The sequence below is a fragment of the Lepidochelys kempii genome, chromosome 7, assembly GCF_965140285.1.
Source record: "Lepidochelys kempii isolate rLepKem1 chromosome 7, rLepKem1.hap1, whole genome shotgun sequence".
Lineage (NCBI taxonomy): Eukaryota > Metazoa > Chordata > Testudines > Cheloniidae > Lepidochelys > Lepidochelys kempii.
In genome coordinates this window covers 96001517-96019388 of record NC_136386.1, presented here as the reverse complement: position 1 = coordinate 96019388, position 17872 = coordinate 96001517, and the positions used below count along the sequence as shown (strand labels likewise).

At 36.2% G+C, this 17872-nt stretch overlaps 1 protein-coding gene across 1 annotated transcript in view; it reads left to right on the top strand.

The window, feature by feature from the left end:
- ADGRA1 (adhesion G protein-coupled receptor A1) overlaps positions 1–17872 on the top strand; it is a 469964-nt gene that overhangs the window by 394888 nt on the left and 57204 nt on the right. Inside the window, exons 13-16 of the mRNA XM_073353951.1 lie at positions 4265–4472; positions 5407–5615; positions 13707–13834; positions 16289–16412. Coding sequence (XP_073210052.1) covers positions 4265–4472; positions 5407–5615; positions 13707–13834; positions 16289–16412 — 669 coding nt within the window. The remainder of the gene's footprint in view (positions 1–4264; positions 4473–5406; positions 5616–13706; positions 13835–16288; positions 16413–17872) is intronic.

Below are 17872 nucleotides of genomic sequence, written 5' to 3'. Positions count from 1 at the left end.
AAAACAAAATTGAAATGTCAAAATTTTCCACAAAATGGGAATTCTGAAATTTTGTTTAGAAAAAGCCAAAATGGTATTTTGTTTCATCCTTATCTAAATGTTTCTGAGGCTCCCTGGAGTCCCAGCAGCATGCTAGTGAAGGAGCCAAGCAGCTTAGGGAGCTGGGGCTCATAGGGCTTCTAGGCTGATGAGGAGGCTGGGAGCCTTGGCTCCCGGACAGTCCACCTGACAGGCTATGCAAGAGCCAGGAAATCTAGGAGCCCTGGATTTTGAAAAGCTGTGAGCCAGGGCTTGCAGGCTCTCAGCTCCTCTGGTGGTCTGCTGAGGAGCCAGGCAGGTAAGCTGGCAAGAAACCAGGTGGGTTTTGTAACATTCCTGGCAGGCAGGGTTCCATCAGAATTTCATTGAAGTTGACACATTCCCATGGAACATTTTGATTTCAACCAATCGGTGTTTCCACTGGAAAAAACATTGTGTTGAACTAGTTCCAATCGCTCTAGTATTTCCCCTTTTGAAGGGTGTGTCTAGTCTAAATACAGTCGTGAGAAATGGAATGCAAACAACCCTGCTGTCATGACTGGATTACCTACATGGTTATTTTCAAAAACCCCACCAAGTGCGTAAATCCTAATGGTTAAATAAACTGCACAAGCTGGCAGCTTTTCCTGCCTTTCCCTGAGCAAATGCCAGGTGTCATTTCTGAATCTTCACATCATTGTAACACTGCAGTTCCCTTGCTAGACACCAGATGGCATTTTTAGGGTAGTGTTATAATTGCTGGCATAACCATGGAGCTCCTTCTCATAATGCTGTTAGCTGAATTTTGTAAAGTGCCACACATAGGCAGTTTCATACTACAGTGATCAAATAAAATTTGTAACAGGGGAAATGTCTTAATTTAAACCATAATAACAATTTTACATATAGTACAGCAATTGGCACTTGATTCATTCAGTCATAAGTCTCCCTAAATGTAATATTAACATTATCAATAATAATAAAACTGTTTTTCTACAATGCTCTTTAGCTATAGCTCTCAAAATGTCTTATAAAGGAAAGTGAATATCATTATTGCATTCTGCCAGTGGGGAAACTGAGGGAGAGAGGTGACATAACTTGCCTGCTCTTACGCAGAAGGTTAACGGTAGAGCCAAGGATAGAGGCCAAGTCCTTCAACTAGGCCAGTGCTTTATCCACAAGACCCTGCTGCTTCTTCTGTTGCAGAAGAGAGAGAATTCTAGTCTACAGTGTACCTTCCCCATGTGAGTAATGCTGTTGAACAAAAATTTCTCATGTGGCTAAGATGTAAAAATTGTTCACAAATATTTGTTCGTATTTTTAAACAGCAATGTGAATGTGTAGGCACTCCCAATGTGTGTGTGTTCTATGAATATTCTAGCAGATGAGTTTATTGGCAGGAATGTGTGCTGAAACAGCCAGTTTTAATCTATCATTGCAGAATATCCATGGAAAGCAAATTTTGAATGCATAATCATGAGTATTTGCTCTTTGGATTTACACATCTCCAATCAGGAAACAAAACAAAAAACCCACATGCCCCATATATCCACTCAAAACAACTTTAATTTGAAATATTAAATGCTCAAAGTGACATGCTCATGAATGAAGTACAGATCAAGAATAATTCAGAGATTTGTTGGTAGATAATTTCAAAATAATTGTTATATTTTTGAAAATTGCTATCTGTTTGTAGGCAATTTTTGTAAAGAGAAAAAGAGACAAAATTCAGCAATGAAATGTCTTGTTACAGATTATTTTGTCAGCTCTACTAATGGAGAAAAAATTTCAGTTGTCTGTAATTAATCCTACAGAGACAAGGTGTGGGTGTCTCTCTCACCAATAGAAGTTGGTCCAATAAAAGATATTAAATATCCTGAGACCAACACTGCTACAATTATGCTGCATACAACAATATTATTAGTCTTTTTTATTATCTGATTGACTCACTAATCTGTAGTGTTATGCACATCAGACTTCCTCAGCCACGTGTAGGTATTTCCACAAATCATTTGTAATACATGGACAGCATTCCAAGTCTGATTGGCTTAGTTCATGGCTTCTCAAAGCTGAAGGACATTATTACCACTTTCCTTTATACCTATTTGGGAAAGGGGGATCCATAACTTTTTTTCCTCTCTGTAACATGAAGTCACAGTATGGAAGAGCTTAAGAATCACACTGGCTTAATAGTTTTCTATCTCAGTAAATACACTATAAAAACCCTTGTGTTCATCCAGCTTATTCACCGCTGCTTTTGTCAAGCTATTTTGTCAAGGTACATTATTATTTATCCCAATGCTTTTAGGAGTCAGTCTCATTATCATAATCTTATTCAAGAGCTGCTAGCTTTCTCCTTTTTATATACTAAATAATTTGTGTAATTTAGTGCTTTTGTTGCTTCCAGCACACAGTAATAATAATAAAAGAACAATATAAATAAATTATAACCTCGCTCATGCTCATATGTGACCCTAGAAAAGTCCTCAATAGGTACTTGCTGAAATTTGATGAATGAACCTAGTAAAAATCCTTATTTCTAGTTGTTGAAAACTGATTTGTGGCTAAGGTGATGTCATCAGAGGTTCATATTTTCACAGCTACTGTATGATATCATAACAGTGAAATATGACTTTTTTTAAAAAGCATGAGGGAATAATCAGAAATTTTACAGCTTTATAATCAATGGGACTGCAATAGAAACATTATCTGAAGTTGAGTGCATGATGATGGACTGAGTTACCGATAATGTCACAGTTCCAGTTATCGCTCATGTCACTACTTGCTCAGCTGTTTTAAAATCTAATGGTGAGGTTAAAAATATCTAAAAGATTCTCTCGTGTTGTTTTTTGTTCCGTTTTTCCGAAATGTCTTTATCTAACAAATGGCATCTTCCAGATAAGAAAATGCCATCCAGTCCAGAAGGACTTTTATGTAATTTGTAAGCACTTTTGTCATGTTAAAATCTTGATACACTTTCAGAATGTGCACTGCAGCAGAGGAGAATTGTGAATAAGCCTATACCCACTCATCTAAGAGTTCCGATGACATTAGAGGCCGCCCAAGCTTTGCTCTCATACCTATGATGTCACAAGAAGCCTCTGTTACATTATTGTAGCCTTTCTGCTCACTCACCTGAGTAGCATTATGTATCTATCACACATGTATCCTTCCCAGCACATATACATATATTAATGTCATGTTTGTCTGCATGATGGGGAAGATTATTCTTTTTTAATTTTCAAAGAGGTACTGCACATGTGCTATAAGTAAATTGTGTGATAATCTATGCAAATTGTGTGCACAGAAGCTGTACTTTGCCTTTGGGGGAATGTAAATTACTCAGAACATTTTTCAATTTGTTTGTTTTTAAATAAATAGACTTTTCACATAAATAGACTCAGGCCAATCTCTTGTCCTGTTTATTTACACTCTGTTCCCCTTTTGTTTTTTCTTGTACCTATCTCAGTGCTTACTGATAAGGTTCCCTGTAGAGCAGGAGGAAGAGGAATGAATGATGAGAAAAATCAGCCTAGCATTCATTCTGGTGTGTTTATACGCATTTTGTAAGTGACATCTCTACTTACATAATGGTGTATAACACATTCACAAGTCAAAGCCATTATCGTGATCTGACAGTCTTTATATTCACTTCATACTAACCTTGCTTTCTTCTGGTACATTGGTATTGGAGATATTTATAATGCTAGATTTACTAAAAAATGGAGTTGGATGAATAATTTTCTTTATGTGAAGCAAGAATTAAATACTACCCATACAATATATTTACTACACTGCATTGTTTCTGTTTAGCGTTCTCCACTGATGTAATTTTTGTATTAATAAAATTATACCCGTACTCTATAAGTACCCTTTCAGAGAAATATTTTCATATAAATTGTCTGATTCTGTTTTAAGTGAAGGAGAAAACCTGGTAGAGGTTGTCTCTTTAAATCAGATCTGCAGTGTTGATGGACCCTCTAGCAGGCATGGTAAGAACCATTTGCACCTCTGCAGCAGGGAGCTTGACCATATAGGCTCACACATTCAATCAAAACGTTTTCCCTTTTAATATGCGCTGTACCAATCCTATTCCCATGGTTACCACTCCTGCTTCTTTGGTTGCTTCTAGTCTGTTGGAAAAGGGAGGCAGCATACATTTCTTGTACAGGAGTTTAAAACATACTGAAAGCAACCCTGTTGTGATTTGCATTTTAAATTTTTCTTTTTTCCTCTCATTGTACAGAATGCTGTAGCAGTAGCTTCAGTTCATTTGCCACAGTCTGTCTTCTCTCAGTCTTCAGCCTTGCAATCTGTTGATAACTCCACTTGCAAGCTACAGTTTATTGTCTTTCGGAATGGAAAACTCTTTCCTAGCACGGGAAACTCATCAAATCTTGCAGATGACGGGAAGCGTAGGACAATTACCACACCAGCTGTCTTTGCTAAAATAGGTGAGGAGTGTTATTCATTATTTCTTTTAATCTGAAAGCTACGGTGTACTTGATTATGTACAGAATGGAGCAGCAGAGTATACAGTATGCTGAGAGCCTGGGGTCTCTCTGTTTCTTAACGCAAGTGTTTGTATTTATTCATATGTATATGGTTTTATTCAAATTAACTGGTCCACAAGAGAAGTGTAATTATTGTAGGAACAGAAGGCAAATTAGGTTTTACATTTTTTTTATGTTGTTGTGACAGAAGCTTATATCTCAAACCAAGGTGAAATAGAAAAGAACCTTGTTTTACTCTATACAAGGAAAATTGCAAGACCATCACTCTGGATTCAGATAAATATTAAGATGGGGTGGGGGGGGGGGTTAATGCCCTGTTGCATGTATCTTAATATTCACCAGAATAGTTTTTGGTATGAAGGACCTAAAACAGGTGTTGCTAAAGGCTTTTGTCTCAATGTGATGAATCTTACAGAACTGTGACTAATTATGTTAATTAGTCACCCAGGCAATTTTAATAGTTTAGTTTATTCTGAATAGTATTCCCATTTCCATTTGCTTTTAAAACAATGTTTTAATGTAACTTTAAAAGTGCAAAATTGCCTTAGCTATTAATCACACTAAGGGACAGCTCTTTTTTCAGTTACATGAGTGAATAGTATAACGTGTCTTAATTTAAGACTCACACAACAAATCCAGCTTTATTAAGGATGATCAGATCAATCGGACACCTCAACAGGCTGAAATAGTCATTAAGATTAATTTAAACTGTAGTAAACTTTTCTGTATTTGCTTTTAATTCACACAGACAGGAATATGTGGCTATTGCTTGGTTTTCCATAGTTCAGTACATTTTTGAATCTGTGAATATACAGCATTCAGCAGTAAAGGATTTTCCAGTCTATTTCTCTGATTCAGTTTGTTGCTTTTGCAGATGGATGCAGTTTCGGAAACCTCACCACGCCTCTTACTATAGGTTTGAGACACTTTGCACGGGGTATAGACCCCATTGCAGCCTTTTGGGATTTTGACCTTCTAGATGGACATGGAGGCTGGTGTGGAGAAGGGTGCCACATAATTAGCTCTGTAGGCAATATTACCACCATTCAGAGTACACACTTCAGTAACTTTGCAGTGCTAATGGTGAGTATATGACTTAGCAAGTATATCTATAAATATATATATAGATATATACACAGATGTATTCCTCTAATATGTACATGTACCATCCTTGCTTGCCAGTAACTGAGGTTTCATTTCTCATGATGTTTTATACAATACAACCTTAAAGAAAAGTAAATTATTTAACTGCTAATAAGTGAATAAACCTGGTGGTCATCTCAGCCTAATATCTAGAGAGAGGCCCAATCGTAAATGACATTTAAGTCAATCTTGTCAGATGAAAGTTCTATCAAAGAATGATCAGTATGTGAAGGTTACAAATTATAGGAGAAGGTTTTTTAAATGTATACTCATTTATGCTTTTACATCAATATATCTCAGAAAGCTCATCTGCTTTTGTTCCTGCCTCACACTGTGTTGATCATACTAATTAGTTTCAGGCATACCGCAATGTTGAATCATTTAATAAATGGAAATGAATAACATCTCATGCCCTTTAAAACAAGCACTTTTTTGTCCTTGCTGGTGTTTTGGGAGCTTTAGTGTGTATACTGATGATAATATTCTTTTTGCTAAATTGCTGTTCATGAAGAAAGATATTTCTGTGCAATGCTAACACAATCAGGCTGCTTTGGTTTGTTCTCAGTCACACTTGCAGTTCACACTGCAGTTATTTAACTACCATGCCAAACAGAAAGTTACCTTAATGAAAGAAAAGGCACACGTATGCAATAATAAATGGCTTCTTGGTTGAGAAAGAGAAAAGCAAACAAAAAAAATGTAAGGTTGCTGATTGAAGAACATGTTGTTGACAATCTTTTACATCATTAAAAGGGGTCATTATGAGCCGGTTGTAAATAGATTAGTCACTGGTATTTGCCTAATATTGAATTTTTCCTAAATGCTGGTGCATTTGTACATGTTTGGTACTGCTTGTGAATGTTTTTGATAGGTTTATAGTTAAGTAAATAATGCATTGTGTGTATTTGTAAAGGACAGCAAACATAGACAACAGGAACTGAGAAGACGTGTGCAGAGAATACCAATCTGCTGCTGTCAGATGGAGCATAGATGGCAGCCAATCATTGCACGAAGCTGTGACAATGAGTAGTTAAATGCGGAATTATCATCTACTTTATAAGAACTGATTTCCCTCAGAGTTATTTGATCATTTTTTCACACATACCTGAATGGCTCCGAATTTAGCATCCTGTTGCTGAAGATCAGATGGTGTCAAACATGTCTCACCCTTATATAGCTAGTATGGACTTATTTTTTCTGGACATTTGTGTTTTTTTCTAAGCAGGAAACATAATTTTGCTCTGAAGAGGTTTTTCTAAAAATTTTAAAGAAAACACCTGTTGACTTTGCAGGTACCACACCCAAAATGGCTGTCTCTGTCTAGAACTGTTTCAGTTCAAGTTATCATACTTAAAGTTTGCTTAGTTAATAATTAGCTACTAATTATTTACTCACAAACAACTCATTTGCTTTTTTTGTTTACAAAAATCATATACTACTTTAAAGATTGACTAATTTATTTTTATTTTAGACATTTATATCAAATTTATTTCATGTTTATATCATTTGGTAAAGTGTAACATGGTGGGTTTTCTTGGACTTTTATGTTTAATTTGTTACTTTGATTTAGGCTTTTTTATATTGTTTCATTACTCCATCTTTTCTTTCCCTATATGCGGATCTCCTTTTTGATCTGTGCAAAACATCATCAAAATAAAATCTTTCACATCCTACTTTGCCTTAGTAGTTGGTACAGCTCTAAATAATGTAATATGGCACCTGTTCTGTGTTTCTCAATCACTGTTAAGAAAAGCAATAATGTTTTTTGCAACCTTTATCCAGACATGCCTTCCAAGATCTTCTGGAAGAACCAATGGAAAACTTTAGCAGCAAAATAAAGTGCATTAGTAGTTGTAAATGTTAGTGCCTTATTTGTTAATGTGGCATTTGGGGGCATAAAATGAGATATTTGTTGAGTTTGATTTAGATTAAGAGTTTCTAAGGTGTTTTATTGTTCATATCAGAATAGTGAAGCATTATTCTAATGATCGACTAAGTTATAGTAATAAACTGCATAGCTTCAGCTAACCAGATCAGCTGAGTACTTAATGTATTTTACCTAACAGTAAATTAAAAATAGGTAGCATGTTATTTGTGACTCAGTAGAATGGGATGCCATGTACTGGTATAGGATATTTTTTTTAAACCAACTGTACCATCCAATAATAAAGCACTCTTATGGTGTGGGCCAATATCAGTGAATTGAAGTAATACAACTAAACTGAAGTGAAGCAATAAAGCTGCAGTGATCCTGAAGGTTTACATCACTATCAGGATAATGTATACCCTGCTGTGGAACAAGATGAAGTAAATGCCTAAATTAATCCAGCTGTGCATTGTACTGCTAGCACGGCACACGTTCAGATTCATCATAGCTATTATGTATTTGACAGGGAGACTTTTTGGAATATTAAAAGAGGAACCTTTGAGTTATTTCTCTAGAGTTGCTGCCATCTATGACCACACAGTGTTAAAATCTAGCTTTAGTGGAAGCCTTCTTTAGAAAAATTGTTTAATATGCTTTTCGTTTAGTAAATATAATTTGAGATTTTTCTCCATAATAATTAATAGCTACAACTAATGTTTCTGTAGGTATTTATGTTTAGCTGTTTTTCTCTCCGTGATGTTGTTCAAGTGATATAAATTTGAAAGTTTCAGTGCTTTGAATTGGGAGATACAAGTGAGAATAATGTACCTTCACCTCACACTGTTTTTGCTTGGGCAAGTGGCTAGAAGTGAAAGCATAACATCAAGATTTTTGCATACCGTTATTTTCCCCTGATCAGTTGCTGAAAAGTGTGGGCTAGTGGTTAGAACTGAAGACTGTGAGACAGTATCCTTGAGTTTTATTCCTGTGTCAGCCATTGATTTGCTGCATGAGTTTGGTTAAGTCACCTTAACTTCTCCCTTCCTCAGTTTATCTGTGTATAAAAGTGGTATAGTAATACTTAGTTTCTCACTGAGATGTTGTGAGGCTTTATTATTTACTCTATGCAAAGCACTTTTAGATCTTCAGATGAAGATAAAAATGCACCTATATAAAGCAAACTGTTCTGATTTATTGTAGCATTATAAATGTATATATTCTAAAGCCTTAGTATACCTAATTACCAAAGTTTGTTTTGTAACAAGCAGAAGCTTTTAATAGGTATAGACAAATATGAGTGCATCACTTATGAAATGAATGTTATATTAATATTTTAATTTCTGCAAGAACAGCATTTATTTTTTTCAAGTAGTATAGTTTCCTGCAATCATAGCACATAGCTCAGAGAACTGTAACTCTTAATGAGATAAAGTGAGAACTTCTCAAATCTGTGATTAAATCTTTGTCATTTATTTTCCTTTGTTTTTCTTTATTTCTTTTTTCTTAAAACACACTCACAATTTAATAGGGATGAATGTTATTGTAATTGTGTACAATGCATTCCTTTCCCTGTCAGATTGATTTTGTTGATAATAATTTCCACACATTTAGTAAATAAATAGAAGTGAAATTCCCCAATTTTCCTAAACAGTATGCTTCTAAATGAAGAGAAAATTGATTAATAAATGCTGTTAGAACTCCTTCTTCTTTTTAATGAATTTTTGCCAAACAAATGAGAAGTCTGAAATTATCGTTTCCTATATTTTATCACAGTAAAACAGGACTTATTGTATCACTCTAGTTTTTAAAAATAATTTAAATGATTGTTAATTTTCTTGGTATGAATGTCAATAATTCTCCTTTGATCAGGAGAGTGGCGTAGTCAGGGACATCTATTTGGTACCTGATAACTAGGGATGGCCAGGCCAATTTCACAACAATAGAACCAATCTGAATCTTTGCTCAACATAAACCTTGGAACAACCATGAACTCTCTTTTGGGGGAAACTGGCAGAGTTTTCCATACACCCTTTGCCTGTCCTGATTCTGGCCAGGATAAGAAGAACATAAGAACAGCCATACTGGGTCAGACCAATTGTCTATCTAGCCCAGTATCATTTCTTCTGACAGTGGCCAATGCCAGATGCTTCAGAGGGAACGAAGAGAACAGATAATCATCAAGTGATCCAGCCCCTGTCGCCCATTCCCAGAATCTGGCAAACAGAGGCTAGGGACACTTCAGAGCACGGTTTGGCATTCCTGCCCACCCTGGCTAATAGCCATTGATGGACCTATCCTCCATGAACGTATCTTGCTCTTTTTTGAACCCTGTTAGACTCTTGGCCTTCACAACATCCTCTGGCAAAGAGTTCCACATGTTGACTGTGCGTTGTGTGAAGAAATACTTCCTTTTGTTTGTTTTAAACCTGCTGCCTATTAATTTCATTTGGTGACCCTTAGTTCTTGTGTTATGAGAAGAAGTAAATAACACGTCCTTATTTACTTTCTCCACACCAGTCATGATTTTACAGACCTCTGTCATATCTCCCTTAGTCATCTCTTTTCCTAGCTGAAAAGTCCCAGTCTTACTAATCTCTCCTCATATGGCAGCCGTTCCATACCCATAATCATTTTTGTTGCCCTTTTCTGTACCTTTTCCAGTTCCAACATATCTTTTTTAAGATGGGACAACCAGATCTGCACGCAGTATTCAAGATGTGGGCATACCATGGATTTATATAGAGACAATATGATATTTCTGTCTTATTAGCTATCGCTTTCCTAATGTTTCCTAACATTCTGTTAGCTTCTTTGATTGCCACTGCACAGCGAGTGGATGTTTTCAGAGAACTATTCACAATGACTCCAAGATCTATGATTCTGTGATCTCTTTCTGAAGTGGTAACAGCTAATTTAGACGTCATCTTTTTATATGTATAGTTAGGGTTATGTTTTCCAATGTGCATTACTTTGCATTTATCAACATTGAATTTCATTTGCCAGAAGTGTCATAATATTATAAGGGAGGATACTCTCACAGTATTTATCTGACTTTGAATCCTACAAAAAAATAAATTCAGAATTTACCAATATAAATACCAGGATTACAAAAATTTACCTCTTCTAAAGTGCACTATCTTGTTTGTTAACTCCATGTATTTTAGTGAACGAGCAAAGACAGTGTTGTGTTTACCTGGTTTCTAGAGCAAAATAACTTCTCCCCCTCTTTTCTCAATGTTTGCTGTTGGATATCTCTGGACTATCGTTATATAATTTATCAACACTTCTTTATACTTTTATATCACCCACTAAGCCATCTTTACAGATTTATCTGCTTTAGACAATTTATTTTTGTTTGGGTTCCAAAGGGAAAGTGGTGAAAACCCTGTTTGTGGTGAAACTTTTTTTAAAAAAATTCTGTAGTGATTAGATGAATTAGATGCTGTAATAAGTCTTTTCCATCTCTAGTTTCTATGGGCCTGATTGTCTACTGCCTTCCATATGGTGCAGCCATTTATACCTATGATAAGTGAGCTTGACACCTTTACTATTAGAGGGAGTGAATGGAGATTTCTGATTACGGCAGCATTTTACAGGCCGTATAATTCTAGATGATGGTTTCTTTAGAATGTCAAAATGCTCCACTGCATATCCTTTTTTCCCTTAGATATTTCCTGCCAGTTTTTAATATTATCGTTCTTTGAATCCGCTCCAGGAAATAAAATCAAAACAGCCTTATTTCAATGTAGTGTACAATTATACTACTCTGCATAAGGCATGAAAAAAAATTAACTTTATCTTCTCATGCTGTCTCTCCCAGAAGATCACTCAGGGGCGGTTGACAGATCAATAAGCTTTAATTATCATTAAAAAGCAGACTAGATACATTTATCATTTATCTGTAGTGAAATCAGTTTTCAGTGTTCAGAACTCTAAAAAAAGATATTCTACAGCGGTAATTATTATTAAGCTATTTTTCTTTAGAATTTCACTCTTTAACAGACTTGATGTACAAGATCAGAAAAGAGAAAGATTAAACTTGGAAATAGGTTTAAAAGGCTGATTGTTCATGACTCTTCTGGGGACAAAAATAGCCATATTCCTGCAAGACATATAGCATTTGCTTTCATGTAAACACTCAAGTGTAAGAGGATTGGTAGAATCCTGCATCTACACTATTGCACATGATTAAAGGCTAGCTCTTTAATATGTGAAATGATGCCATGTCAGTTAAACCCTTTTAAGTTTGGTATGCTATATATATCTCAATGCAGTACACTGACAGTTTTTTTTATTTCTGTTTTCAACTCTGTTAGCTTTTTATAATTTGTTTTTCAATAATAGGTTACAGAAATGTCAGAAAAGTGCTTTCTTCTCTTATTACTTGTTTAAATAATTGTATTACTATTATTGTATCAGGTATGGTAGCTATTATATACATTTCTGGAAATGTAAAGGGCCTCAAAACAAAATTCTGACCATAGTTTTGGTATTTATTTACCATAAATGTGACCACATTAGTGAGAGCTAGAAGCTGATACTATTTTATCTTTTTCAGCAAAGCAGTCTAATTTTATTATATGTGTAAGATTGTAGTAGCATAGAGGTCTGTCACACACCCAAGTGCCATTTTGCTAGGCACTGTATGTTTGTAGTGAATGATAGTCCCTGCTTGAAAGAGCTTACAATCTAAAAGATAAGCCATAACAGGTGGATGATACAAATGGGCGTGTTGGAGAATAGGATGTTGTTGCTGTTGTTGTTATTTTATTATTATTTTGAATTGGATATATTATTGTAGCACTAGGAGCCCCAGTCAACAAAAAACAAAACACAGAACAAAAAAACTGTTCCTGCCCCAGAGAGCTTACAGTCTGAGTATAAAACAAGAAGAAACCAACAGATATAGAAAGACAGGGGAGTACAAGAAAACAATGTAACAATATTGGTTAACATGCTAGTCTATGGTCTCAGCACACCAGCAGCCTAGCGCTGATCAAAATTTTGTAGGCCTCACAGCAAAGGAGAGTTTTAAGGATAGTTTTGAAGGAGAATAATAAGTTAATATTAAGTATGTTCTAGCACAAACTAACTGTGTGCACAATTCTTAGCCAATCACGTTTTTTTAAAATTCTTTCTATATTAAGAATTAATTTAAAGTAACAAGTGCACTGTAAATGGGATTTATATTTTAAATAAGTATAGAAGGATAGGGCTCTAGACCTGGAAAACTGCCAGACCAAACATAGGAGCCTCCCCCATGGAGGAATTCTTCCACTGACCTAGCGGTGTTTACCCTTGGTCTTATGTTTTTCTTATTCTCCTGTTATCTCCAATAGTCTCAGTTGTATTTGGGACCTTATGCCAGGCATAACCAGGATGAGCATCCAACCGGTTGGTATAGGAATCTGATATGGTTGAGTCCACCGAAGTATGTCCTTTGTCAGTCTTCTCACTGACATGCTGTTTCCATGAATAACTGTGGCAACACCTCCAGCTTCCCTAAAAAGAACTCTTGCACCTAGGTTTTGCCTTAGATGTAATTGTGCAGCTGCTGTTCAACTGACATCAACAGAAGCTATGCATGTGTGCATCAAAGGTGGCATTTTATGGAAAGACATTCTACTCAAATCTGTTGGCCCACGTGGATTTATGCTGGTTTACAGCAAATGAGGATCAGACTCCTGTAGTATCTTAACAACAGTTAGCTATCTTGGGTCCCTTGTCATCTTTCTGTTTCCTTAAGAAGAAATGAGTATGTTGGAAGTAGAATACTGTTCCTGGTAAATAGGTATTGTGTACTCAGTATCATAGATGCATGAAGTTTATGGTGTCAGATAGAACAGACATTACTGGTATCCGTTTGCTGTGGAATTTTGCACATTTTTCTTTCTGGAATATATTTTTTTAATCAGGACAGCCTTGCCTGTGGAAGAAAGTTAATTTCCCCCTGAGAAGTATATGCAGAATCGTGGAGAGCAGTTTGTTGCAATTGTAAATTCATGAACTTTATGCAGATAAATTCATCATCTTATTTTTCTATTCCAAAATGCAGCATGTGAAAATCTAGAGGGGGTTAATTGGGAATGATGGGAGTATTGCAGTGAAGTCTTAGGTTCTCACCCCTTAAAATGCTAATTTTATTTTCCTTCCTTCCTTGGCAGGATTTGAAGACAGTGCTCTCCTTTCCCCAGTACCCAGGGGAGTTCCTGCACCCTGTGGTATATGCATGTACTGCAGTCATGTTATTGTGCCTGTTTGCATCCATTATCACTTACATTGTGCATCACAGGTAAGAATTCAATACAGAAGCAAACACACATTCATTATCTATCTTTTCTTTGCACAAAGATAAAATGCTTAAATGGTTTAGTTACTGATGGATACTAAAATTTACAGTATAATGTAGTAAAAAAAAGAATGGAATTTGGTGTTTCATAAGTAAAAATATATACAAAGTCAAATAATCTGTTTTGTTTATACTAAGGCAGGGGTTCTCAAACTGGGGGTTGGGACCCCTCAGGGGCTTATGAGGTTATTACATGGGTGGTCGCTAGCTGTCAGTCTCCACCCCTGTCATAAATATAAAGGGAAGGGTAAACCCCTTTGAAATCCCTCCTGGCCAGGGGAAAGCTCCTCTCACCTGTAAAGGGTTAAGAAGCTAAAGGTAACCTCACTGGCACCTGACCAAAATGACCAATGAGGAGACAAGATACTTTCAAAAGCTGGGAGGAGGGAGAGAAACAAAGGGTCTGGGGGTCTGTCTATATGCTGGTTTCTGCCGGGGATAGACCAGGAATGGAGTCTTAGAACTTTTAGTACGTAATCTCGCTAGGTATGTGTTAGATTATGATTTCTTTAAATGGCTGAGAAAAGAATTGTGCTGAATAGAATAACTATTTCTGTCTGTGTATCTTTTTTGTAACTTAAAGTTTTGCCTAGAGGGGTTCTCTATGTTTTTTAATCTAATTACCCTGTAAGATATCTACCATCCTGATTTTACAGGGGGGATTTCTTTATTTCTATTTACTTCTATTTTTACTAAAAGTCTTCTTGTAAGAAAACTGAATGCTTTTTCATTGTTCTCAGATCCAAGGGTTTGGGTCGGTGGTCACCTATGCAAATTGGTGAGGCTTTTTATCCAACATTTCCCAGGAAAGGGGGAGTGCAAGTGTTGGGAGGATTGTTCATTGTTCTTAAGATCCAAGGGTCTGGGTCTGTAGTCACCTAGGCAAATTGGTGAGGCTTTTTACCAAACCTTGTCCAGGAAGTGGGGTGCAAGGTTTTTGGGAAGTATTTTGGGGGGAAGGACACGTCCAAACAGCTCTTTCCCAGTAACCAGTATTAGTTTGGTGGTGGTAGCGGCCAGTCCAAGGACAACGGGTGGAATATTTTGTACCTTGGGGAAGTTTTGACCTAAGCTGGTAAAGATAAGCTTAGGAGGTTTTTCATGCAGGTCCCCACATCTGTACCCTAGAGTTCAGAGTGGGGGAGGAACCTTGACATGGTGAGAGGAGCTTTCCCCTGGCCAGGAGGGATTTCAAAGGGGTTTACTCTTCCCTTTATATTTATGACAACCCCAAACCCTGCTTTGCCTCCAGCATTTATAGTGGTGTTAAACATATAAACAAGTGTTTTTAATTTATTGGGGGGTGGGGAGTTGCACTCAGGGGCTTGCTATGTGAAAGGGGTCACCAGTACAATAGTTTGAGAACCACTGTACTAAGCTCTGTGAGAGAAAATGGAAATTGAACTTTGCCCTCAAAAACATTCATAATTAATCTTTCTACATGTGACAACACATACCAAAACAAGCTCTTCTAATCAGTAACTTATGGAAATGTGTCCTCCTTGACTCCATTTGGAAAAAAATATCCATTCAAATATTGGTTTCACACACAAACAAAATTTAAGGACTAGAAAACTAGAAACCCATAAAATATTATGATGGGCTTGTTCCCAAGCTGTAGCTTCCCCTAAAAAGAAGCAGATGTGTGTCTAGAGATGGTCTTATATTGTTCCTAAAATTTCTTATATTCTTTATAATTTGATACTGCGATATAAAGCTCTGTGATATAAGGCCACCTTTGATATCAAACTACTGGATGCTCGCTTCCAGTTCCACAACAGCCCCTTGGAAAGATACACTAATTGTATTAGAATCAGAGAACAACCTGGTACAAAGGGTTTGATAAATATCATCTTATCAGAAAGGTGTTTTCTTGCTTTTAAATCTGTTTGGTTTTAGAAATGTTGTGATTTCATTTATATGAATGAGATTTTTAAGTGTGTGTGTGTGTGTTTGTGTGTGTGTACACAGTAGTTAAAAGTCATTAACTATTTAAAAGAGCAGGAATGTATTTTACTGTATAAGCTGATAAACATTAATTAAGAATGTATTCAATGTAATGAATTTTGATCTTCAACTTATACATAATCCTTCAGAGTTGTCATAGTTAGACTACTGCATATTTGACATCTGGCAGAAAGCCTTTTAAATACATGTATTATTTCATTCTGGGCCTGTTTAAAAGCCCACTGAAGTCAGTAAAAAAAATTTTAAAAACCTCCCATTGACTTCAATGGGCTTTAAAACAGACTCGCTATGCTGCAAGTAGTCTAGTAGTCAAGAATCTGAGAGTTTGAAATCTATATGTCAAATATATTTTTTCCAAAAATATAAGAACGTATTCGAAGATTTTTACAATAAAGATGTGAATTGAAAAAATATGTTAATTTTAAACAGCACAATCCGAATCAGTAGAAAAGGATGGCACATGCTTCTCAACTTCTGTTTCCATACTGCTCTTACTTTTGCTGTCTTTGCTGGTGGAATCAATCGCATAAAATATCCAATTATATGTCAAGCTGTAAGTACCTTTGTTACCTTATTCTTATTTTAAAAAAAAAAGCCCCTGAAATTATACATGTTGACTTAATACTGATGATATTCTTTCTTATCAAAGATTCTATATTTTATCAGACATATGTACCAGAATTAGTCATCACTATGAAGATTGTGGCTAATGTGAAGCAGTGGCAATCAGGAACTCTGTATTGTATTTCCATCTGTGCCACTGAGTTGCTGTGTGAACTTGGGCAAATATATTAACTTCTCTGTGCCTCAATTTCCCTATCCAAAAGCAAAATGGAGTTAATACTATTTCTCTTTTTTACAGGAGTGTTGGGGGATATGGTTTATTCATGTTTGTAATGCCCTTTGAGATCTTCAGATTAGAGGGGGGGCAAAGTTAGAATTATTACTCTTGCGGTTGCTTACCATGAGAATATCATACTAACCTACCTGTTTCAGCTTTGTAATGTAGGCCCTTTATGCCCACTGTGTAATCACTGAATATATTTTAGCAACTTAATGTTTATAACGTAATGATGTATTTTAAGTGCAGCGCAGGCTTTGGAGGCAATGCTTATACCACCCTGCCCCCAGAAAAGGGCTTGTATGTTAGGGAGCCTCACTGAGTTTCCTGGTATGCAGGCATGGGTGTTGTGCAGGCTGCACAATCCCCACCTCCTCCTCCTGTGAAACATCTTATATGGGGAGGTACATCCCTGGAATCTCACAGAGGGAGCAGTCTCTGTGCTCTCCTGGATACAGGGAATGAGATTGTGATTGGTCCTTTGGCAGGAGAGGAAGGAAAGAAGGCTGCTTCAGTCCTCCCCTCTCAGCAAAACCTCGCAAGGACCAGTTAAAGTCCAGCTTTGTATTTCTAATAATTTTTTCTGGAATTCTTTAGAACAGATGCCCCTGTTCTCATGAATGATATTGTTGCTGACCTTTGCTAAAGAATTTCATGAAGCAAAAATATCTGTGAATGCAACACTCAGCTTTTATCTAATGGTATTAGCACTGAGACCTCTAATATGAGATGTGTATTCTCCTTTACTTAAACAGGCTATAGTCTTGAAACCCAGCCCATTGAAAACAAATGTGTGGCTGATCTCTTTCCATTACTCATGATGGAACTGAGTCTGCACAGTCTAGTCACAGTACTAATATATTAGAAGTTCTGTTCTCACATTTAATTTAAAAGTGAGCAGAGCTTCATGGGGTTTTAGCAGACAAGAGGATAAAAAAACATCACCAGTAATAAATCTTACTTGAGAACAGTGACCCAACTTGTCTGCTTGCCTTTTTTTAGCTAATTTATAAATTATTCTTTGCCCACTCTTTTAATTAAAAAAATATTTCTTCATTCATGCATTATAATATTTCTGTTACTAACAAGGAGAATCAAAAAGTGTTGCAATTGTTCTTCTAAGCACTCATGATTGCTCAGCAGGCTTACTAAAAATAGCAGCATGTAAAATG